Source organism: Topomyia yanbarensis, chromosome 3 (genome assembly GCF_030247195.1).
Source record: "Topomyia yanbarensis strain Yona2022 chromosome 3, ASM3024719v1, whole genome shotgun sequence".
NCBI lineage: Eukaryota > Metazoa > Arthropoda > Insecta > Diptera > Culicidae > Topomyia > Topomyia yanbarensis.
In genome coordinates this window covers 137,155,637-137,181,965 of record NC_080672.1, presented here as the reverse complement: position 1 = coordinate 137,181,965, position 26,329 = coordinate 137,155,637, and the positions used below count along the sequence as shown (strand labels likewise).

At 37.9% G+C, this 26,329-nt stretch overlaps 1 protein-coding gene across 1 annotated transcript; it reads left to right on the top strand.

Moving 5' to 3' along the window:
- Window positions 1-786: 786 nt before the first annotated feature.
- Window positions 787-25,856, top strand: LOC131688699 (uncharacterized). The gene is made up of 5 exons (XM_058973148.1): window positions 787-1,311; window positions 1,753-2,157; window positions 14,119-14,580; window positions 24,666-24,954; window positions 25,017-25,856. The coding sequence occupies exons 1-5, from the start codon at window positions 1,138-1,140 to the stop codon at window positions 25,106-25,108; spliced, it is 1,422 nt and encodes a 473-aa protein (XP_058829131.1). The 5' UTR covers window positions 787-1,137; the 3' UTR covers window positions 25,109-25,856.
- The last annotated feature ends 473 nt before the right edge of the window (window positions 25,857-26,329 follow it).

Genomic DNA, 26,329 nt, shown 5'->3' with positions numbered 1-26,329 from the left:
AAACAAAATACAAGCGAAGACACGCTAATTGTTAAAAAAAAACAATTTTAAGCTTAAGCCAAATACAAATATGTTTCGTAGCTTTATAAACAAACTTTAAAACGGCATGCTTTGATCAGATAGAGTTGCCAGTTTCATTATTTTGCGGCCATTCTAATCTATCAAAACGAATCAGATGAATTGGGTAGCGTATTTGGTTTGATCGATGAGCCAAAAAATGATCACGCTTTTGTATGGGACCTTGGCGTATTTAATTTGTATTTGCTTAAGCCAAACATGACCGCCATGTCGGAAAAACGCGAAAAACAACCAAGTCCATTTCAGCCGCCAGAAAATTTGTCTATGTATTGAAATTGCCTTTAAATCGCATTCGCAAATTGCATTTGTTCCTAGGGGCAATTAGCACAGGCGAGTTAAGTCAAACGTCAAACTTTTTAAATCGCCTGTCTATGTTCGTCCGCATTTTTTTGACAGGGTTGCTTTAAACGTCATAACCAAAGATGCCAGATTTGCAGACATGTCTGCAAATTCGCAGACTTACATTCCGGGAAATAGTTTTCCGGGAAGTGGTATTCCGGGGAATGGTATTGCGGGAAATGACGTACATCCGCCATTTCTCTCTACTTATCTTGGGCTATAAGTGCACTATTTTTATTTAATATAACACATCATCAATGAATAGTTTTCCTGACTTTTTTGTTCTTCTCAGACTTTTAAAATTACTAATGTAACATTTGAAAAAAGTATTTGGCATCTCTGGTCAGAACGCTTGCTGTCATCGGGAGCCGTGTAATCGTGTCTGTTTTATAAAATTGTAATCGCTCCGCCCGCTGCTGGTCAATTTTCTGCTAGTGTTGAAGGAAATCAGTCTATATTTTCTGCAAGCTAGTATTTGGAAAAAATTGCTGCGTAAACAAAACTGTATCTGTTTAGTGAAAGTTACTAATTACTCCTTAAACATAAAACGTATGCGTTCAGACCAGAATAAAGCTGAATAGAATTCGGACAAAACATTTTCAGAGCATCGTTGTTCCGGGGACAAGTGGCCGAAAGGATTAATTCATCCGATTCATCACGGTGAACGTGGTGTTGCCTGTGGTTTTAGCTGTATATATTAGTGGTGATAGTCTAGCCAGAATGTCTGGAAAAAGCATTATGAACAAATTTTTGCTCCGGAACATTGTCCGGATGATGATCAATTGCTCGTACATATGTATGTTCTACATGATGATCCTCTGCTTGCTTGACACGGCAGGGGTAGGCGCGAACAAGATGCCCGAAGAAGACATCTCAATGGCGACGGAAGTTAATGTAAGTAGTTGTATGTATCATTATGCATAAACTATGTTCTAAAGGACATTCCGTTGCCCTTCATGAGGTGCATGGCTTTGTTTAGCGTGTGGTACAAGTGAGAGTAGTTACAAGGTGACGGGTGTTTTTTTTTCGAAATAATCTGAAGAAACTGTAAACGTTGGAGTTACCGACTACGGGAAGAGACTCTAAAAAGGGCTTGATAATGTTAATCGGCCTTTTGCGGGTTTGTTAGACATTTGCGCTTTACTCAACAGGTACTTCCCGTGTTGAATGTAAGGTCATAAAATTGATCGTAGCTACAAAGTACATAAATATAATAAAATGGGACAAGATGGGTCGGGTAAAGTTATCCCATTAAGATTTATGTCCGATTGATTAATTACATTTAAACTATTACGTTCAAAAACTCATCTCTTGTGTTGTCTTTATTGTTTACAGAAACCGGATGTGGAAAGCAGTGGTAGCCCTACCGAGAAGAAGAATGGTGGTTTCTTCAGCTCGGATGTGGGCTTCGTACACGCGTTTGTCGCGTCCTTCTCTGTGATCATCGTTTCAGAGTTGGGTGACAAAACGTTCTTCATAGCTGCCATTATGGCTATGCGTCATCCCCGACTAACCGTGTTTACCGGAGCGATAGCAGCGCTAGCGCTTATGACGGTCCTGTCGGCTGTATTTGGAATGGCCGCTACAATCATCCCACGGGTTTATACGTACTACATTTCGACGGCACTATTTGCCTTGTTCGGTTTGAAAATGCTCAAGGAGGGCTATTATATGTCCGCAACAGAAGCAGCCGAAGAGCTAGAAGAGGTGCAATCGGATCTCAGAAAGCGCGAAGATGAGGTAGGTCAATCGCACTCTACCGCTGTTACATTTTATACTGCTTGTTTCTCTTTTATATAAATTCAGATAAACCCCTACGATTCTGTTTGTTACTAACCTTTTTTCTGATTTGCTGATACCTTCACGTTTTCTGGATTTTAATATTTTTTTAGCTTTATGTGTTCTTAATATTCTACCTATGACTCATAACATTTCTATTTTCCTGATAATCTAGAACCTCTTCAGTTTTTATCTTGTGTGCCTCTACGTATTCAACGTTGTAAAGTTTTATTTCGTTTATCGAACACTCATCATGCGCATTCCTATCAAACGGTGCGTCAACGTGAATCGCCCTCGATCGTGATACCGGTAGTTATCCCCTATTGGACGGAGAGTCGGCTTTACCTAATCAATCTACGTGATGCGGTACTGTGAATGAACGATATCGCATTTGTGGCCGTGTTAACTTTAACTATATATGTATACACACACAGTTGCTTGCGGGGATGATTTATTTTCAATGATAAACTTGACGAAACAATCGACTCGACCTGGCAACGGGCTAAAATGGGGTTTCTTTATCTTAAACGATTGTTTTATTTCGCGCAAGCTATCTGATAACATTATTCTGTGCGGACTGAAATCGCGACCAACAAATTGGCACTTCGATTTTTGCTTCACCAGGTTAGATGCAGGGAACTAAGCAAGGAATAATAAATGTTAGGTATGTTTTGGAAGAAGGCTACTTAACCCTATTCCGTTCTTATTTTTGTCATTTAAAAATCAAAAAAAAATTATAATCAAGAGTGCAATACAAACCTTCTTTTTACCCTCAAATTATAGTCTAAAGCTATTACGCATGAAATCTGAATTGCCACAAACAGTGCCTTAGGCAATTTTCCGAAATGTTTTTGTTTCGCGTTTTTATACAAATATTTGAACATTCAAGCAGTAGTTTTTGTTAAAATCACTGTAATAAACCAAGGCATGGTTCAACGGGAATTAAGTTATACTTTAATGATATGACGAGGAGCAAATTTGTCTCTTATCGGGCATAGTAGAATGTTTAAAACATTTAAAATGGTTCCAATAATTGCATTGGCGACAATGGTTTTCAGCGGTCTCTGGCAATACAATAGTTCATCAAAATGAACATAACATTCTTATACGTTGGACAATTAGCTTCCAATATTTGATAAGAGTATTTGCCACTTACATCCGCCAGTTCAATAAGGTCATGTGTTTGTCATTCGCATTTTTTAAAAAAAGTGGCAAGGATACAGAAGTTTTATTTCTATTGATTTATATTTTCAGCGAGTTGAACTGCATGTAAACAATGACTATCATATTTTTAACACCGTATGCACAATAGTCCAGAACCCAAATGTAGCAGGAATTTTGACATTTTACTTAAACTAAACAACAGACATAACACTGAGTAATACTCCGCGATTTCTATCCATATTCCAATTCATTTCAGCTGCTTACTACTAGCGCTATCTATTATCATTCCTGCACAACTTTTTACCCACCTTATCCAAGATTGCGACGAGGTCGTCTTTGACAACTAGATCATAGGAAGCTTCTCAACGAATGTTTTAATTGTTTGAAAGCTACTTGTACGTGAGGTAGCTATCACAACAAGACACTTATGTAAAATACCAGCTCAACTTCCTAAAATGTACCTATCGGCAGACCTTGGTACAGCAACAACATATCATCAAACCGAAGGCTTAATTCATAATTATTCACATCGCAAGAGCTTTTCATTATTGGGTTGTATTGCCGCCTAGAACCAACACATAGTTCGAATTCTGGAGGAAGATGTTGGAGCCTTCCTCACATAATTCAAAACTGATATTGCAGAGCGTATAATTTGAGATTTTTTGCGATGATCGAAAAGTTGTCTTAAACATATTCTCAAATAAGTCAGCTTTAGGCTTCACGAATTAAAGGTATTTATTAAATTGTAGGTTTCTATAATGTTAGTCATTTGCGGATTTTATTATACTTCAGATTATTTAAGGAGCATTATTGATAATTTAATAAACCAATAATTCGTAAGTTTTCTCGTAGATACTTATAAAACTGATCGAAACTAAGATATTATTTCAAACATATTTTTAGGTTTTGTCGCTGTTGATATAAAAACTTCTAGAATCCTTGATTAAATATAGTGAATGCTTGTAACCTTATGTTCTGCAATACAGTGCTCGGAAGCATAGTTGCACTTTCAATTGAGATATGTTTACGACAATTTTTGTACCAAATCTGCATCAGCAGCGTTAGAAATGTTCATCAATTTGTTCAGTTCTTCGCTTTTGAATCCAATGGCTTCAACTTCAATATTGCGAACAAAACGCTGTTGGATTGTTCACTAGCATTTTAACTTTCAACAGGAAAACCGTTTCTTTTAATCTTTCACACACTTAATCACATTTTACCGATTCTGTTTTTGTGTCGTACAGAGTTTTACCAGGGGGTGGCATACCTCTCCCAAAGGGCAGACGTTGACAGTAGTCAACATATGATGAGCCTAGCCGCTTCTAGGCGCATGTCGCCCATGCTCTTGCATTGGGTTGTTTTGATTACAATACAGGCAGATGTTGGGTTGGACAAATGCAACAATTTTTTGACATTTTTGGACTCACATCTGGAAGAGAAGTCTTTGTTTGAACGCAAGTTTGCAAGTTACGCCAATGGTTGGCATGTTCGGAGGCAGTCCAAGAGCGAATCTTGTGCTTTATCGAACTTATCGACAGCGGTAGAACTGGTTCTGGACCAACGAAGTCAGTCGCAGCGCCCGTTTTAGACAATTCGTCCGTCCGTTCATTTCCAGTAATACCGATCACACAGTACACCACGTTGAGAATCACACTTTTCCAAGAGAACTTAAATTGTAATGTTTTTGGCGTGTATTTTATTTTTCAGTTTCATCGACGAACGTAGCAAGCATTCTCTTAAACCTATATCCAATTATTATTTATTATTATTTTTGTTTTTATTCCAATATTATATTTTTTATATTTATATTTTAATATAACTTTAAATTTTAACTAGAAACTCAAGTAGTATTCTTTAATTTACCCCCACATACACTCAGTTTCTTTATCTCTATTTGTCTTAACGATAACGATGAGCATAGATGTCGGCTGCTAAGCACTGCGTGTATCCAGTTCGTGATATATGAAGGCACTCCATGACCTCGTGCTGCTTCCAAAACTGATTCGAAAGACACGTCGAAAGCACCTTCAATATCAAGACAAATTGTTTTTGCGAAGAAGCTTTTTCAATGTTGTAGACAACATTGTGTTAACAGGGTGATAGTAGACTTCTCCCGCTGTCTGCATGTTGCATTGCATGCAGCGGGTACTCGCCCAAGCTAGTATCCCGAATGTAGTGGTCGATTGAACCCACGGGAATGAATTTTACAATTATTTCCCACCACCCTAATGGAATGTATCCTGTTCCAAGACTACTCGTAGGACCTTTTTTTTAATATGCTTCAAGTGTTCATATCCACTTAAAAGTAGAGGTGGAATGATTCCATTTTTTCCGGAACCTTATACGGAGCAAAACGTTCAATCGCCCATTTGATTGATTCGGTTGTCATAATTTTACAAACAAATGCGCAATAATTTGAACTACCTGAAAAGAACTCAGGGGAAATCGTCAGTGGTGGCTCTGTACAGCCTGGAAAGTGTGTGAAAAAGATAGTTGAGTACTACATATTCATCAGACAAACAATCACTATTAGCAGTTGTAATCGAACTAATATGAAAATCTTTCGATTTGGAAAGTGAGTCTGCGATTCTAAGCTCTTCTACACAACATTTTACGTTTAACAAGTTTGGTATTTCACCAAGTGGTTCCTCTGGAAGCACGCATAACTCGATGCGGACAAGTCTTATGGCATTATACTATGAGTGAGTTTGTTTTATCCGCGACTACATCCAAAACACTTAGAGATTTAATCGTCGGAAGATACCCATGAAACCTAGTCGCCAAGCCTTCTCGTATAGGTCCCAGTTCGTAGATTTGGGATTACGATATGTGCCGATATCTAGCGAGATGTTTAAATGATCCAAGACGAAGTAATTATGGTCAGATAACCACGGTTCGAGCTTGTTGGATACGAGCCAGTTTGCCAGATGGTTCATTATGCGGAACAATAGACGTATTTCTTGTTTATGTTATCAACAGTCATATTGACCGTGACTATAGCGAACCCCGAAATGGGTATTGGGGACATGACCATCGTTTGAATCCACGATTTGCGAAGAAACAAATTTCCACTGTGTCAGAGATTCGCTTAACACAGTAACACCTGCAACACTCCGTGTGCGAAACACCTTGACTTGAGGACTCCTGTTTTCAGTCACCTCTTACGACATGAGAGCAGGAACCCAATGGATTAATTATTATTGACTTAGATACTTCAATTATTGACTTAGATACTTCAACCCACAGGATGCCACACTACCTCTAGATTGGTTTTGTCCGTAGAAAGATAATAGACTATTATCAACCTCCTAGTGAACCACAGCCACACCTGTTGTTACGACATGTGAAGAGAAACCTAGTGGGCCAATTCTTTGCTGAAATACTTCGAGAGATTCCAACCGCCGGATACCACACGACAGTAATGCTAAGCATTCGTATATAATTGTGTACCGTAATCGGGGGTTACTTCACGTCATGGGGGTAAAAGTAAAGAATGCTACTTGAGCTTCTAGTATAAATTTAACGTTATATTTTGACAAAAGCAAAACATAGTATTATTCGCTGGTTCAAACGAATACAAAAATTGGATATAGGTTTAAGAGAATGCTTGCATAATGTAGTAGGCGATGAAACTGAAACATAAAATACACGCCAAAACATTAAAACTTATGGCATTTTCGTTTTTGACAGTGCACTACACCGGTGTAGTCGGTGCTGCACTCATTCAAACTTGGGTGTAATCAGTCTATCTCTTTCTTTGCACTACTCCGGTGTAGTGCCAAGAAAAAACGAAAACGCTATAAAATTCTCTTGTAAAAATGTGATATACTAATCAAATGATTCGATAAGAGAATATAGATTACGTAAAACTAAGCTGGCAATGTAATGCAATTATTTGTGATCGGACGTTTTGCCCTTCTTTTTGATTATTTGGTAATTGGTGACTATATGTCCATTTTATTCTAAAAATTGGGCTGCTTTACGCAAAGCTTTACTCAATTCTTGTTATTTCTCAGACGAATTATTATGCTCGTTTCCAGAATTGCAATGTTTCCGTTTATTTCCAATGTGGGAAGATTTTAAATTCCTATACTGCCGCTATACGCATAACTGTCCCATGTTCTATGGGATTCCCTATACACATAAGACAATTACGCGTAGAGCGGCAGTATATGAGAACATAAATTTATAATATCATTAGTCCTAACCTTAATCAACGGCCAGACTTACGTTTAGTGATTTTCAACTATTCCTGTCCAGATGGACGTCTTGTGCCTTTTGTTGCTTTATATCTTGGAACTGTATATAATTAATAGAATTTAAGTAGGGAAGTAGGGAAGTACATTAGATTTCGCTTACCGTTATTTAGACTGATAAGAAATAGTTTTTAATAATTCAGTCCGACCAGTTTATCAAACCCGCTCAACTCCTGAGATAAGTTAGGTTAAAGCATAGATTTTAAGTTATTTTCAGTTGCGTACTACCTTAATACTGCAGACAAGTGTAGAGGTAAATCTTAGATGTAATTTAGAAATAATTTAGTGTAAGTAGTCCTACCAATAGTTTTGTAATAATCCAAATAAATTTAGCTGTAATTCACACGCGTTTCGCTAGCCTTTAAGAATTCTTCTTCTCTTCTTTCCTGCTATGATTTCTTCACCCTTTTTTATATGACAAACGTGAAAGGTGCGCTCATACACGCCTCGTTCTGTCTGCACGGTTGCTCTACGCACCTGTCCTTCATTATCCACGGTCCCAATGACCCGAACCTTCGGCCAGCAATTACGCGGTTGATCAGGATCAACTATCAAAACGATGTCTCCTACTTCAATCGGCTTAATTTGCTCGAACCACTTCGAACGTCTCGTGATTTCAGGCAAATAGTCTCGAAGCCATCGTTTCCAGAATTGATTGGCTGTCACCTGCGAAATTTGCCAACCTCGACGTGAAGCGATCGAACTGTCGTTCAGTAACGTTAATGGTTTTGAGCCGTTGGATGATCCCAGCAAAAAATGATTGGGGGTGCTGGAGCTTATCCGCTATCCACAGGTACATGCGTCAATGGACGAGCATTCATCGTTCCTTCGATTTCTATCAGCGCATTAGCTCTTCATCCGTTGGTCGCCGTGACATTTTGAGCGTCGAAAGGTTTCGTTTCACCGATTGAATCAATCGTTCTCAACTCCCCCTCCCCCCCATATGGGGAGCCGCCGGTGGATTGAAATGCCATGCGGTTTGTGGGGTTACAAATTCTTCTGCCAAGCTTGATTGATCAATAGAATGGAGTGCCTCTTTAAGCTCTCGATCTGCGCCAATAAAATTGGTTCCTCGATCGCTATAGAAATTTGTGGGGGTTCCCCGACGTGCGGCAAAATTTCTTAATGCCATCACACATGAACTCGTATTGAGAGAGCAAACCACTTCCAAATGTACTGCCCTAATTGTAAGGCATGTCTTGAGCACCCCAACGCTTCTCAATTCGGCGCCCCACAGACACTTCGATCGGACCGAAATAGTCAACACCGGTGTGTGTGAATGGCCTAGCATATACTGCATGGTGGAAGATCAGCCATCGCCGGTGGGCGAGGGATAGCGTCACGTATTTTACATTGTTGACAATTAGATCGAATATTTCGATACAGTCTTCGAAGTCTGGGTAGGTATGGTATGTAGTATTGCTTGACTTCATTTATAACTGTCTCTATATTTTGATGGTGATACTTTACGATACTTTCTGTCACAAGAAGTCGAGTAACCGGGTGCATCCATGGTAATATAATTGGAATCCGCATCCAAATACTGACACGTTCCGGCCCTTCCCTTCATCCTTAACACCTTTTTTTCGTCCAAGAAAGCATTCAGTCCATATATTGAACTATTCCTCGCTATTTTTTTCTTTGAAACTTGTTGCTCGTTTTCCAGAGTTATGATGATCGAAATCTCCGAAGTATATGCTTTTTGTTGTGCGTACCGAAAATTATGTTCTGCAGCTAGTTGCAACTCTGCACTAGAAATGATACTAAACGTACGCGTCAACCTGTCGCATCTGGTATTATTTACTAACCATAATGTATACACCGTAACACGAATAAGGCGTTTCCAGCTTGAAAATTCTTTTGCCAGTACGAACGGGCTGTCGCATATTGGTTATATTTGCGTGCTGTCGCATATTGGCTATATTTGCGGCGATCAGATTGCAACCAGGAGATAACATTTCGGGAATCAGACCAGAAAACACGAAGCGAAGGTAAACTACGGCGGCCGTACCATTTTCACTGGCGTCTATGAAGGTATGTAGCTGAATATCATCTACCATTTTAGGTTTGTAGCATCGTGGAATGCTCAGGTTCTCCACATGCGGCAAAAGTTTCAGCCATGTCTGCCATTTGGCGTAGCATGGTGATGTAATAGCATTGTCCCAGTTTACGCCTGTTCGCCAAATCTCCTGCAGCAACACTTTCAGGATCGTAAAATAATTTGCAATGAGTCCCAGTGGATCGTAAATGGACATAAATGTTCGTAATACTTCTAGCTTCGTGGGATGTCAACTTCCATCTAGCAGACTCTTTTCAAGCCGCGACCAACTAATCCTGAATGTAAAACAATCGGATGCTATGCACCACCACATGCCAAGAACCTTCTCTGTGGCCAGCTCCGACACTAAATCCATGCACTTTTCTACAGCCAGCCCATTTCTCAGGGCATTCAAAACACGCGGAGAATTAGATAATCAATTTCTGATTTCAAACCCTCCTTGGTCTTGTACGTGTGAGACAGCTTGAGCCAGTCTGATCACCTCCTCTTCAGTGTCGACGCTACATAACATATCGTCTACGTAGGTACTGTTGACGATTGCATCAACGGCTGCAACATAGTCCTCGACAAAACGTTTGGCATTTAGGTTTTTAATGAAATGAGCAGTACTTGAGTAACAGCACGCTCCAAATGTCGTTACCTGCCAATGAGGTATATATAGGTGTGGCAGAACAAACGGTTTGCTAGTACTGGCAACCAAAAATATGTAAACAATCCAGAAGCACATCGGGTCGACGTCATAGCGTTCACACGATTCAATGGGAGCGGTCGATTTATTCTGTGATCACTCACACCACTCATGTAAGATTCATCTTACGAATACCAAAGAGCCCTCTTCGCCATACCTGTGTATACTACATTGGTTACCTGCATGACAAACACGCTTGGTTCCTTTTCGTTTTTGTTTGCCCACCACAAAAATCTTCGACATTGCTGGTCTTTCTGACGAATTTGCACTTGGAGAAACATTTCACGTATATCACCGCAAATAATATATCGGCGTTCTCGGAATTTATTTAGAACGGATGTAAGTATCCCTAACAATCCTCACTTTTTAAGGTTTGTTGGGGTTCGTGACAGGAAATACCAGAAGATACCAGATCCGACCAAATTTATGTTTCAATATCTTCAGGTGTCAATTTACGTACATAGCCCTTTGTGAGATAATCAGCAATCATATCGTTCAATGTTTTCTTGATCTCTGCTCATCCGTTTCACAAGATTCCAGAATCGTAGTGCCATTGGTTTGCTATCTGGTAGTCGTATACACTCAGGGTTTTTATGCGTTTTTGCGCGGATTTTGAAATTTACGCGGTTTGCATTTACGCGGTTTTTGAAATTTACGCGGTTTTCATTTGCGCGGATTTTGAAATTTACGCGGTATCCATTAACGAGATTCCCATTAACGCGGATTCTTAAATTTACGCGGCCGTCATTTACGCGGATTTTGAAATTTACACGGTTTTCATTTACGCGGATTTTGAAATTTACGCGGTTTTCATTTACACAGATTTTGAAATTTACGCGGTTTTCATTTACATGGATTTTGAAATTTACGCGGTTTTCATTTACGCGGATTTTGAAATTTACGCGGTTTTCATTTACGCGGTTTTCTTTTACGCAGTTTTCATTCCCCTGTATCCCCCGCGTAAAAAAACCTGAGTGTATTTCCTTCACGCCGAAGCAAACCCGTTTCAAAATGTTCTCCGTCGAATTGTGTTTGCGCTCGAATAAGGGTCAAAGCTCGCTCATCGTCTCTAGATCTCAGATGATTTACGGACTTAGTAACTCCAAGGTTATCTAAGAACAGATATTTCTTCGCAATCCTGTTCAGATTATCATCGTGTTCAAGATTGCTAGAGTAAACGTGGTTAGTATACTGCACTATGTTAGTGGATGTGTTCGGGAAGGACCCACCGTAAATGATCCAAGCAATGTTTGTTTTAATAGCGATTGGTTCGGTAGAATTTCCTTCACGGCTTTTGCGTACGAGAGACACGCGAGCGTATTTTACTCCGATGAGAATCCGTGGGTGAACATTATGGTTCGTTTCTACTGGTATTCCTCGAAGGTAGGAATGTTCATCTTGAAGTTGCTTTACATCCAGAGACTGTTGCGGCAACTGGAGTTATTTAACAGTGCGTACGTCGTCAAGATTGAACCGTAGTCCATTCTTCTCCGAGATTTGAAGATTTGCACTACAAGAGTTGGCTTCATATCGTTGCGTGCCTCCGGTCCACTTTAGGCAAAGTGGACGACGAACTCCAGCAAGACCCAGTTCATCAGCTATGTCTTGATCCATGAGTGTCAGCTCAGAACCGTCATCTAGGAACGCGTAGCAGTTGATGATTTCGGCCACACGCTTCAATAGTCGCATATAAGTTCTGGACAGCCAACGTAAAATCAATGAGCTTGTCAATTGAATCTGGTTTCAAGGGGGCATGCATATGATATTTTCCTTCAAACAGTTTATAATGCAGTGTGGTTTACCAAATCGTAGTTTGAGTGCATCTATTGCTTTGCGCACAGTCGAGGAGTGCGGCAGGAAACTCCTAACGGCTGCGACTGCGTTACCCTTTAAGCAGTTTCTAAGACGTATCATGTTCTCTTCACCTCGAAAACCGTACATCTCTGTCGTAATCTCGAAGGTCGAGAAAAACATCGGCCATTCCTCAGGGTCCCCTGTGAAAACTGGAAGTTCCTTAGGGATCACATTACGAGCTGCTAGTTGGTTACGAGTCAGGCTACAGGTGATCTGGTTGCTCTCCCTGTTCGGCGTCGAACGTTCTGATGGTTTGAAGCCACGCTTTAAAACTGAAACTTCTTCGAGTTCGGCATCGTCTGTCGAACTTTCTGAATCTGATACATCACTGTCTTCTTCCTCGGATTCTATTACACAATCCGTTCCTCCATTACACAATCTGTACATTTGATCTAAAATTTACTCTTATTTTGGGGTTTGATTCTAATTCAAACTAGATTTTTATTAGCGTACTAGTTTGACAGTTTTGAAAAATACTGTAATCCATAATTTGCAAGTTGAGTAATGCAAAAATATAAAAACGCTAACGTTTCTAGAAGTATTTAAACTATGTGTATTGAAGCAATTCGTTGTGGAATGCAGAAATGGCAGCGGCGAATAGTTCTACAGTGTAGGCAAATAATCTTATGGCTAAAACCTTGCTAAACACAAAAAGCTCCTTTGTATATTGGAAACGGATATCTCATCAAAGATGGATGAACTGTCCTGCCCATTGAATATAACAGTCTTATTCGAATTTTCGTCGTAAATGCCATTGCACTCCAAAATACTATTAAAACTACTTTTAGAAAATTACTATAACAAGGTTGTCTAATGCTCGACAAACATATGATTACGGCCAACTGTCAATATTCTCCTTGAAGCAAAATTCCTGAGCGCGCGTTACGCAGTTTTTGAACATATCCTTTTATTTCTACGAGCACATTCATTTGCATTCACATATAAATAACGAGCATAATCCTTAGCAATAAATCAATAAGTTAACATGTTTTTGAAAAAAAAACTTTGGCGAAAAGTAGCCCCCCTTGGTGACTTTATGCCAATTTTTGGTTATTTATATCTCATGTTCAATCTTAATTTTCCAAAAGTTCTTTTCACTGTCTTTCGAGGTACTTCTGCCACATGTAAAACATTAAATAGTTTCAAATTTGAAGTTGCGCGATCGTAGTTTTTGAGTGTAATATACAAAAAGTTTTTATTTTTTTATGTAAAGTAACCCCCGATGACGGTAGTTAATAAATAAATAATTTCGTTTGGTTTTTCAAACCACAGAGAACATTTTTTTACGTATTTTCTTAAACTACCAAACGTGAGTTTGGGTTCTCAAAACTTTAAATTATTGGATTCGGATTCGCCAACAAAAATAATTTAAGTACGGCTTCAAAATAAGTGAGCTTGACCATTCATATGAGAAATGTTAAATTGTTTGCACACATTTAATGAGAATAAACAAATTCCAAGCTAACCTACACTGCTTTTGGATTACGTGTTTTATCGGGATTAAAAACAGCTTTCTTTATGTAGAAAGATATCCCAAATAGAAAGAATTAACCAAAACGCAATTTAAAACCGTTTGTCGTTTCATGCTTCTCCGACTTAGCCCCTTAAGGTAATTTTTTTTTATATTTTCAGTATGGGTCGATTTGTAAAAAAATACGAACCTATTTTTCCATGCATATATTAAAAAAACCCTACTGAATGTAGACGTTCGTCAACTACTATGCTTTACTACTAACGCTATCTTCCTACCATCGTCTTGAATTATTCTTCTATATCTCGAAACCCCAAATCCTTTCCCCTCGCAGTACCAGTATTCTCTACAAAATCAAACTAAACTGTATCTTTCCTGTTCTTCCTTCCTGGACCTGCCTTCCCCTGCTAATTTTGCGTGCCCACCTCAGTTGATGCGCTCGATGAACAGTAGCCGCAAGGAGACCGTTGAGCTGGTCCCTCTGAACGAACACGACAGTACTAGTAAAGCACTGACCGCACCCGACCGTACCAGCGGAAGCACACTGAACGGATCGATCCATTCGCTCGTCTCGAATCACCATGATCTGCCACAGCCGATTCGCATGTCCGCATCGTCATCCCAGTTGCAAGCATCGAATCACCATCTCGCTAGTCATCATCTCAGTGATAGCATAAATAATATTAATAGGAATAAGCATGGCTCGTCCAAAAGTCTTGCCGTAACGGTGTTCGAGCAGAATGAGCAACGCCAACGGACACGGTCCGGAGTCGTGGCCAACGGTGGAATCGGTACAGGCGCCACCATCAACGGTTCTGTGTCAAACGGATTGGCCGATGGGAGCGACATAGTCACGTCCGGTTCGATCGGTTCCATTGGCCAAAGCAAACGGGTTAGCAAAATCTACGAACTAGATGTAGACTCATGTGTTTTCTAACACATCATTTGCATTGCCTTTTTGTTAAATTTCTGCTTTTTGTTTCAACTTTGTGTGTTCATTTGTTTTCTACCACCGCCTCATTCACAGTGTTTCATTTATCACATTTTGTTATTTGACATGTCACGATTCCTGTTGTTACTAGACAGACGCCATTACTCCTAAACGCCTGTGTACGGCAGAGCATCGTTCTGCTTTCGTCATTTTTCTACTGCACGTGCTCATTATACATTGCCTTCACCGTGGCTATTAATAGTACATACAGCTGTTCTTATCTAGGATATGTAACCATGCTTGTCACAGTGTGACAGATATTTAGATTTATATTTAACCATGAATGTTGTCACTGAACTCATAATGGAAAACACCGCCTGCGTGGAGATTAGGGTGAAGGAATCATGTATGTCTTATTATGAACAGAATATAATTCGAATGGTAGCAAGTAAGCAAGAAGACTAGGCCTAATAACTCTAGTCTGGGTTCAATTCCAGCCGAGGCTTTTTCCGATTGTCTAAGGCAGCGGTTCTCAACCTTTTTCGTACCAGCGATCCATTAGAAGTTGGGTTGCTGCGGACCCCCACGGATAAACATCGATCTTGTATGCTATCAATATGCTAATTTCAGTTTATTAGGAAACAAGGCTTGGAATTTCAAGCTGCACTCGGAAAATATATTTTTCTTCGTGGGCCCCCAGAAACGACTATACGGCCCCCTAGGGGTCCGCGGACCCCAGGTTGAAAATCACTGGTCTAAGGGACGCATTCATTGGTCACTTTCTCTTATGGAGGAGAAGTATAGTCGTGATTTATGTGTTAAAGATTCGATATCTATGCTTCAGATGTAAAATCGCCTCTCTGGCGTCGGCGGTTGGCACAGAGAACGTTCTTTTTCGTTTTCCTTTTCTTCACAAATCAACGGTTAACTGATGCAAGGTTGATCACATCCAGGTAAGCCAGAACTATTGCTTCCCAGTGGTTTTAATACTTCCCCGCCTCGAAAAACCGCTCCTGAATCATTATCTGCGGAATATTTGCTGTTGCACATAAGCTTAACTACTGATATCTTGTACATTACGCCAGGTATGCGAATCATCGCCTACCAGATACGACCGTCTCTGCTAGTGATGACTCGATCGACTTCCCAGCAAACAATTTTGTAGTTATACCGAAATTTTAACAGAGTTATACATGTAAATATTCAGTGCAACTAAGTCGTATACAATGCGCAAATATGCTATATACAGACAAAAGTGGAGGCAATATATCTACATTGAGATAGAATTGGGTTTCAATATACGATATAAACTGTACATAAATGCGACTGTGGTCGGTACTTAGTCTGATTCCATGTGGCAAGAAACAGACACCTATCATACACACTTACGACTCAAAACAGTACGATATACTATTATATTCGGAACTTTGGGTAAATGTAAATATAAAAAAAAGCTAAGAATGAGACACACGATTATATTCGGAAATTTCGGAAAATCTCAATATAAAATAATAGTTAAGAATGAGACACATCCTTTCGAACGCCGGTTTTTTCAACGAGAATTACAAAAACTCATAATTTTAACTATTACCTAAAATTCTTATCCATATTTCCATAGTTCTAAGTTCCTATTTATGGCATGATGCAACCATGCAGGTATGGGAACGAAGTCAAGTCAATGTCAACATATAACTAATACCCCATCTTTTACGAAGTATCGATTTATATTTTTTTGAAAACTTTACAAATCTGATATTTTATCTTGGGGATTGAATTGAAGTCGGTACCAAACCAGCAATTCGTTCGAAGTTGGCCCCATCACCTTTTACTTTACGATTCTTGGCGCACAATACTTTTATTAATTTGGCCATTACCGATATTTGTGTAGTAGTAATTGTGTCATATTACTGCACTAAAACGATCCTCTTTATACATTATATAACTTAGTTTGCACTCATATACGAGAATCGTAAAGGAGTCTTCACAACGCACTAGTAAAGATAAATTTTGTATAATGCGTATACATACGGTGCACCATTATATGATTCCGATAAAAATCGCATCCTTATACGATTTTTATTGGGCATCCTTATACGACACCTGGTTAACTGGGTTGCCTACGTATCCATCCATTCCGAATTTTGGAGTCAGTGATGAACACGAGATCGCCTGTGTTTTATAATTGTATTTAAATTTTCCTTCCTTAACACTCGCATAAGGGGCCGTTCATAAACCACGTAGACTCATAAGGGGGACGGGGGGTCTGGCAAAAGTCTATGTTTGTCTACGAGGGGGAAGGGGGAGTGTTTTCTTTGAAAAAGTCTACGTAGAATTTTATTTTTTGTTATTCTCGTATTACTAATTATAAATGGGATTTAAAGAGAGTTATATTCAAAATATCGGTCTATTCAGCTAGGTGTATTTATGCAGACACTTCAAAGATAGTACACTATTGAGGTAACTACTCGTTAAGCTCAGCCCAGAACCCACGATTTTTTGGACAACCTCACACGTTGTTGTTTCTTGCGTAAATTCTGATATAGTTTTGATCTAGGAATAACAAAAAAACGACAGTTCTAAAGACGATCGCCCAAAATTCCTCTCCACGGAAGATTTTGACTGTGAAATCATCTGAGACACCACTTGTTAGCAGACCATTAAATGCATAAACCATAAAAACGTTAAAAAATGGTCAAAGTTAAGCATTGTAACAAAAAAACACCCGATTTTTAACAATAAATGAATTAATTTTTTTATTTTTTGTTTATTGATTTCGGTGGTTAAAGCAGTAGTATAGTTAAACTTCTACAACAAAGTGTTTACTCGAGTTAATCAGTTTCTCTTGCAATCATTTACACTGATTTCAAAATCTTTAAACACCCTTTAAATTTTACGTCTTATCCCTATGCAACTCCGTGCAAACTGGTTCTACTATATTTATCTGAGAAAATATTCGGAGTTAAACTTTGATATTTGCTATAATACTCTTAGGTATCACCTAAGAGGCTATTAATTACATAAGAAAAATAAATATTTTTGGGAAGATTTAAATAGCTTCGTTCGCTTCATCAAATAAGGCAATTTAGATTATCTTATTATCTTAGAAATATTGAAATTTGTTCACGAGAAGTGAAATTTGTGTGCATGTTTGGTTTATTATTTTAGTCTAGATGATAGTACACATCGACAGTATTATTTTGTAATTGTTTCTTATAATTTAACAATTTTTAATGCACCAGTAAGGCTCAAAAAGTGTTTAGCAATTCTGTATTGTTGGTGTAGGTCGCACTTCAGCCAAAATTTAAGCTAGTTATAGCAATATATCTTTTTACATATATTTGAGTGACTAACCTTGAAAAGAAGTATTCCCCTACACAAACGTTGGAAAGCACCTTGAATTGGTATTAATTGATTTGATCAATCATAGACAAAAAATCAATGTGAAAAACCTTTTTTTAATATTTAAAAAGCTTGAAATAAATCTGAACGCTAATTTTTAATTGAACATTATAATGTGTTTCTTCAAATATTATAAAATAACAATATAGTTCACTTCTACATTTCTTAAAAGACACTGTAAATTTTGCCGCACGTAATGACAGCTCTCAGTACATTACAATACATTATAGTAGAGGTGGCAGCATTTCTCAATTAGGGAAAAAAAACTTTTGAATTTATTTTCTCTCCAGTAGGAGAAATCTATATGACATCGTTCTGATGAATGTATTATAGTACACACATGACATAACGATAATTGCGTAGTCTGATCAGCTCATTGAGAGACACAGGAATAAGGAAACAAAAAATCTTTGCTGACGAAAATGCTGAAAATCTGACCATTTGCTTACGTGTACTTGTAACATTATTTAACACAGCTGGAGATTGTGCTACACAGAAAAAAATATTTTGTAATTTTACGTTTATTTTCATGCACATATTTGGAATATGAATGTAAAATTAAGTTCCAACACAAATACACTTGTCGTGCTTTCTTCAACGAATTTTATTATAATTTTACACGTGGATTGAAATTATAGTTACTTTAAACGGAAAACCAATGCACTTCAATGTATTTTTACTCGAATACGGCTGTAAAATGAATGACATGTAATATTACACGAATGAAAGTGTAAAATTGTATGCTGTTTGATGCTCCAATTGATTTTAACGTAATTTTCAATCAAATTTTTGATTCAATCTTTGTATTTGTACGAATAGTATTGATTTACATGTCGTTTAAATTTCTTTATATTTTTTGTGTAGTTTAAAGAACAAACCCTAATATGCAGATGACGCAAATACAAATTACACTGATAAACTCCTTAAATATACAGCACGGTAAACACTGAGCTCAAACTGTTATTTTGCCTATGCTTCCGACATCATGGATTAGCACTAAACAAGTGAAAAAACGATTTACGCTAATTGGATTTTCCAGGTTTCAACTGTAACGATACTATTGATTCTTACGTTGCGCGAGTCCAGCAGTATACTTAATATTTCAGAAAAAATACCAACGCATGAGCAATTTTGCCCACCTTTCACTTCTACTTCGTGGATGCGTTTGACATTTCATTCTACGGCACACGCTAATCGCAGAATGATAGTTTTATGAGATTAAAATCCTTTTTCGTCTACAGATGGCGTTACATAAATGTCTTTTATGATTCATATAGGATTTACAGGAATGGACTATATTGTTAATACATATATAATATTTGGTTTCTTGCTAATTTCACAATTCCCGCGAAAAAAATTAAAAGTCTACGTAGACTTCCGGCGTGGGGGGGGGGAGGTTTGGTAAGAGTCTACTAAGGTCTACAAGGGGGGGGGGTAAAAATTCTCAAATTTCAGTCTACGTGGTTTATGAACAGTCCCTAACGCGTGTACTAGTGGAGATATTTGTTTTTCTTTGTGAACTTCAGTCACGGTTTCCGTTACGTCGTTACCAAATTAATTTTCTGTCCATGAACTAGTCCACAAGTTTATGAAAATTACACATTGCTACAAAATAAAAATGCAGTGTTTTGTGTTGCATTTGAAGAGATCTAAACCTATACTAGATCACTTGAAAAGTACAAAATCACTGTTGTACCGTGTTATTCATAAACCAAATGTTGACTCGTGATATTATTCATAACTTTAAGAACATTGTTTATAGTCCGACTGTACGAGGTGAACTAATTCATGATTTATTACATCTTCATCTGGTTTAGTTCACAAAATTTAAATGATCTCGATATTTTCTCGTGAACTATTTCACGAAACTCGAAATATTATTCATTAATCTATTCATGCCTCGTAAACTGGTTCATGATACATAATATATTCGCCACTATTCGCCATTCGTGATCGTGCAATAGTTCACAAAGTCATAAAATACGCTGCCACGTGAATAATTTCAAGAAATTCAAAATATTATTTATGGTTTCGTGAACTCGGTTCACGATTCCTAGTAGTATTGTTACAACTCACTATTTGTTCTTATGAAATAGTACACAAAATCATAAAATATTATTCATGGATTCGTGAACTGGTTCGTGATTCTCAATATATCACTCATTCGTATTCGTGAAATACTTCAGAAAGCCTTAAAACATTATACATCATGGATTCTTTAACCCTTTCATGCCCAACTTTGTTCTAGTTCAGGTAGGATTTCAAACACGAAAAGCCTTTTTCCATAAAGATAGATGCTTCCCTCGCAGTGTTAGAAGCGCCTCAATTTTTACCTTACAATGCTCAATACAATTCTCCAAGAATATTTACAATAGTCTAATTACGTGGAAAACGTAGCAGAAGACAGTCTAAATTGATAAGATTTATCAGTTTTTAATAATATTGCAACATAACGAAGATATATGAAAAATTCATTTTCCGTCATCAACATAAACTGTCCCTGGCAGCACTGCTCCGTCGGATAGCCGACTTCTAATTAGCCGATTAGCCGACTTCTAATTGACCTAAGACAAGACAAGACAACTAGTAAGCGATTTCTGGAGCCAGCGTGGAGCCCAAATGACGTCTTCGAATTTGACTAATGGGATACTGTTTTCGTTATCACAGGGCCCATTTCGCAGTGTTGGCATCATGAGCAATGCAAGTTGCCTAATAAAATAATTTGAATTCATCAATTCTGTATCGTAAATATTTAATATATTATATAACGCTGAATATTTGAATCTAGACTCGACATATTAATCATTTGTTTACCATTCATATATTATTTTACTTCCGATCGAATACCTGTCATTTGTATTTATATGTGTATTTGTGACGTTAGCCTGTTAGCGTATTTGCAATATTCAAATTTACTATTCTCGTGTATGATTAGAATGTCACTGACCTATGTATAAAAAGAAAACAAAATATATAGATGTCGAGTCATTATCCAATGATTCTGCGTTTTTATTTGCGTTTTTGCTTGAGGCAGAAACTAACTCAGTTTCGGACCTAACTGCTGTCAAACCGTTTGTATGAAGCCAGTTTCAAACCTAGGTTATGTGCCACTGAACTGAAAACCTAGTTGGGTTCCAACCTGAAATATATTTCGGTTTCGCTCACACCACCGATGTTTTGCAAGAACCCATCTCAGTTCTATTAAAATGTTTGTTTGAAGCAACTAACCTGGGTAAGTGTCTAAGTTCTCAATCGAAAACGACATGCAAATCTATTACGGGGAACTTCACCTGGAATCGGCGAAAAGCACTATTTGAAAATTTTTTGAGGAAAAACTAAAAGACATACAAACTTCTGCTTTGAACTCCTTAAATAAAAAGTCTGTAGTCTGCAGACTTCTGTAACGAGTCGTTCACATGGCAAGATGGCGGAAGGGTGAGTCGAATAGATTTATGAATGTTAGTTTTGTTCGTGCGGTCCAAAATGTTATGCTGGCCAGATTTGCTAGAAATATGTTGTGTTTGATATGGCGAAATGTTTGGTAATGAAACGGACATTGTGTATTATAGCAACATATGGTCGGTGTTAAGTCAGAGCGAACTAAGTCGCAAAACATCAAAAAATGAGATAATGATGTCACTGGATAAGAAATTTCGTCAGCTACATTCGACATTTGCCAGATTTGGAATATGTAACAATAATCAAGAATTATGACAAAAATTAATTTTCAATTATAATGTAAAGGATGCTACGATTCAAACTTTAAACTCGTTTTTCTCGAAATCAATATTTTGTCACTTAGTCCGGTCTGACTTAACACCCTATATAAATATGAAAAAGAAATTGGCTGCACTGCCAACATCTCTATCCGCATACAGTCAACTGTCATCAATTATTCAGCAGGGTTCAAAAAAGCAAGAAAACCAAAAATAAGAAGCCAGTTTTCTCGTCTTGTCCTAAAGCGGACCCTACACGAGACCAGAATATTGTCAATAAAAATATTGACAAGACAGCATCAATACGTCAATCCCATTTGAATTCTACAGGATCAATATTTTCAAAACGACATTACACGATCAATATATTGATCAATAATTGGTTTATTGACAATATTTCTGCTCGTGTAGGGTCCGCTTAAGAGAAGAGAAGACAATCGCGTAGCTAATTTGATCCAGTCCTAACCTCAATATTGAACCAGCTTCTGATTGGTCATTTTGCCAGTCATGAGCGTTCATTATATTTACAATCGAGATGGAAAACAGTGTTGCTGAATCTATTCGGGTTATTTTTCATACAACATTTCGTGCAAATTGAATAAAAGACCTGAATGACGATATAGTTACGTGTATTGTTAAGAGAGACATGAATAAATATTTAATTTAATTTTTAAATGCAGCTAGCATTGAAAATTCTTGGTATAGGTGCGATCTTTTAGGTACAATTACTTTCGGCAATTGTAAAAAGCATTCAAAGGGAATCTGGCAATGATGAACGCTTGTTGTCTTCAGATTTACGGCAGGGCCAAGTCGAGAAAATTAAGAAGAGCAAGAAGCCTGTTGTCGTCTCTTCTCTTAGGTCTTGTCTTAGTCTTGTCTTGACAACTTTTTAAGGTTGCACCACGTACATGGCACCTCTATCCCATTTGTATTGAACTGACATAAGTCAACATCTCAGCGGGCACAAAAATTATGGGCCCCACTGACAGTTCAAATTGTTCTGCTCGTTTTGCTCGAAGCTCGATCTTCACTTGTCAGCCATGGTACGGCATGACTCAATCTTTAGTTTTTTGTTAAAAAACGAAAATATAGGACCGCTAATTGATGAAAAGTGTTGTTTTGGACATGTCGGTGAATAACAAAAACTTTATACCATGATGCATCAATAAATCAAACGAACTCGACTTTCACAAAGTTGTGTCGAATGAAATCGATTCTGTTCATTGTGGATCGACCTTAATGTGACGTTTTAGATGTTAGCTTTGAAATCATGGCGGCGTAGCAGATACCTGGGTTGCACAGAGAATGTGCAAAATTCGCAAACGAAAAAAGCAGTTTTTTTCCACACCGTATGTCAGGTCTTCATAAAAATCAATCAGCAGTACTGTAACAACATTCTACACACGCTGATTGATTTTTATGAAGATTTGACATACGGTATGGAAAAAACTGCTTTTTTCGTTTGCGAATTTTGCGCATTCTCTGTGCAACCTTAAGCTCATGTTGAAGGATCTCAGTCCGATTTAATGCTTTTTTTCCCGATTTTTGCATTCTAATATATTTGAAGCGGGTTTTACGAAGCAAGTTCTGTCCATGCGACTTTAGTATCGGTCGTTTATTTAAGGGTCACAGGTTGACGGAGTGTCAAAGCCCCGCAAAGGTTTCCCGCACGTTATCACAACTTTGAAACTATTCAAATTGGGCCTGACGCTTTAGTGACAAAGCATTCTGTTTAACTCTTTTTGTTGTCAATTTTGACGCTTGCTAGAACCAAATTTGTGTGGAACGCAGCTGATATTATGCCACATGTGTAAAATCTCTAACGGTTTCGAAGGTAGTTGGGATATCCAAACCAGGTGCGCTGCTGTCGTCATGTTTTTTGTGGCTGAGTTCGACAGAATTGACAGCGGTTATTCCTTTACCCAGTCAAACTAGTCCGGAACCGGTTCGGACTTCCAGCATGAATTCCAGCTCAAATGCATCAACCGATAGAGTCGGAATCGGTTGTTTTTTTTGAGCAAGATTCCATACTGAATCCATGCAGGATTTCGAACCGGTTCCGGAATGGATTTGACGGATAGTTGGGACAGGTTGGTGTGGCGGCGCTAGTGTTTATCGTATATTAATTCAAATGTTTACACACGTTTTTTAAATATTTTTGTTCGATCATGGATGTCTGTTCTCTGTGCTTCCATTTTGCTAAATGTTCGTGCATCTAAGTAAACTTTTTGTAAAATGTGCATTATGCGAAATATCCACCATACCATATTGGATACAAGCATACAATTGCCGATCTTGGATCGATTCGTATTCCTCCGTACATATGATGTTTCTTATTAGAAAAAAATGAATAACCCTAAATGATTGAAATGTTTATGGTACAGGTAGGCATTCAAACCGTCCTCAATGGTGTCGGTGGTGATGGTGGCCGCAAGCTTTAATATCGAAGGCCTTAAAAACGAGCTAATTTTAGTCGTAGCGAGGGTTGTGCTATTTGATAGGTATATTTTCAGAAAAATATAGCAAGCGGATTTAAGATGCACTTAAATCTAATCGATTTAGTCTATGAATGATCTCTAACTTCTTCGTATATACTAATAAATTTGCTTATTATATGTGTTTAAAAACATTTAAATTTAAGAGGAACCTTTTATGGCGACCTGAGTTATTGGCGGATATGGTCTTATATCATGCACTTCTAGCATAAAATAGTTAGACAAGCAAAATTAAATTACTCACTTGTTATCAACCTATTTAAACATTTTGTTTACGCTTTTCAATGTTTCTTCATGCAAACAATGTTGCATTTTTGTTGCTTTTTGCTTTCAATTCAGTTTCGCTTCCTGTAACAAGTGCGGTTCTGCATAGTACATCACATAATAATGTCTTGAATTTCATCCTATCCTTCCATCCTATACGAAAACGAAACAGCTGGAAAAGGAAACTTCCGCCACGTTGATCCAGGATGCAGAAACGGGCGTGATACGTAAAAATAAGCAGCAAACGGCGATCAATCTTCTGCTACGAATCTTCATGCAGGCATTTACGATGACGTTCCTGGCCGAGTGGGGCGACCGGTCCCAGCTGACCACAATCATTTTGAGTGCCCGCGAAAACGTGTACGGTGTCATCCTAGGCGGTGTTATTGGCCACGCGATCTGCACCGGACTGGCCGTCATTGGTGGTCGAATGATAGCGCAGAAAATTTCCGTCAGAACAGGTCAGTTGAATCGATTTACGCTTGTTACATGTTCAATAAGCTTTAACTATCTTCAATTTTAGTCACTCTCATCGGTGGAGTTGTTTTCCTGTTGTTCGCTGTGAGTGCACTGTTCTTCAGCCCGGAGGAAGAGCCTGTAAAGGTTTCGCCCTAGTGTGATAAATTTTCCGCTTTGAAAACTACCATAGGCAAGAAGGTGACCCCATCTTAAGTATTTAATTTTAGTAAGAGAAAGTGTTTACACTGTGCTGTGACGAGCATCTTTTATTTTTATCGTTAAACCCCTCAGTTGCATATAAATTAATAGCTAAATCCATCCAATGCATGAATCGCAAAATATACATAGAAAATTGTTCCTATTTGAATACACTCACAAACGGCTGGTTTGATTTCTCCGTTAAAAAATTGTACAATTAGGATCGCGGTTATTATATACAGTAACTTAAAAATAAAAGCTGTTTCAAATCGTCTACGCGAGTCAAGCTTTTTTTCAATAAACAAACAAGGTAACTTCATTTGGAATCAGACCTACATCGCTGAATCGACAAATCCTTCGAGTATGTACCAAATAGGTAATTGGAAACTTCTTCATTAACCAAAACGCAAAATCAAAAATCATATCTTTCTTGTTGTTATAAGTCGATGTACATTCTGATCAGTCGTCATTATCTCCCATGGGTAGTAAAATTCGGGTTTTTGATATTTTATTGACAATTTTTCGAAAACCTTTAACGTGACTTCTTGGACGCTTGATTTTAGGTAAATTGAGAAATGTACAGACAATCGTCCATCTTTAAAACCATTTTTTTCTCTACCGCCTGGCAAAACTTCATGGAATATAATCAGTGTATTCAGAACATTGCTAGGTTTCTGTGTATTGATTTTTGTAAAGATACAGTCTACCGCAGGTATAAAAACTGTTTTTTTCCTTATCAAGGATGATCGATTTTTGAAGATCTCTCAATTGAACCAACGGTTCTGCAGAGAATAAATGTTCGAAAATTGAACATTTTTAAAATTGAAGAAGTGTAACTGTTAGCTAAATCCTTAAATCAATCTGTAGCTGATTGATTCTCATGTAAATGTATCCAATTGAGAAAATACTAGACAACGGTAAAAAGTTGATCAATTATCAGACACTGAATTTTACTGCCCACCGTTACAGCAAATTCGTCGCTTAGTGTGTAAATTAGTAGTATAATAGTATTAGTACTATGCTCTGTAAAAAAATCAAATGATCAACTTGAATAAGAAAAATATGGAATGCAAATTCGTTTTATTTATGGGGGCGGCATTGATAATTGAACGTGACAGCGAATCTCATAAACATGCGGCGCGCAGTGGGGCAGAATGCTACTTTCGACGTTCAAAACCT

Coding starts and splice junctions, on each gene's coding strand:
- LOC131688699 (XM_058973148.1), top strand. CDS start 1,138: ATGTCTGGAAAAAGCATTATGAACAAATTTTTGCTCCGGAACATTGTC. Junction 1,312..1,752: donor CAATGGCGACGGAAGTTAAT/GTAAGTAGTTGT, acceptor TATTGTTTACAG/AAACCGGATGTGGAAAGCAG. Junction 2,158..14,118: donor TCAGAAAGCGCGAAGATGAG/GTAGGTCAATCG, acceptor TGCCCACCTCAG/TTGATGCGCTCGATGAACAG.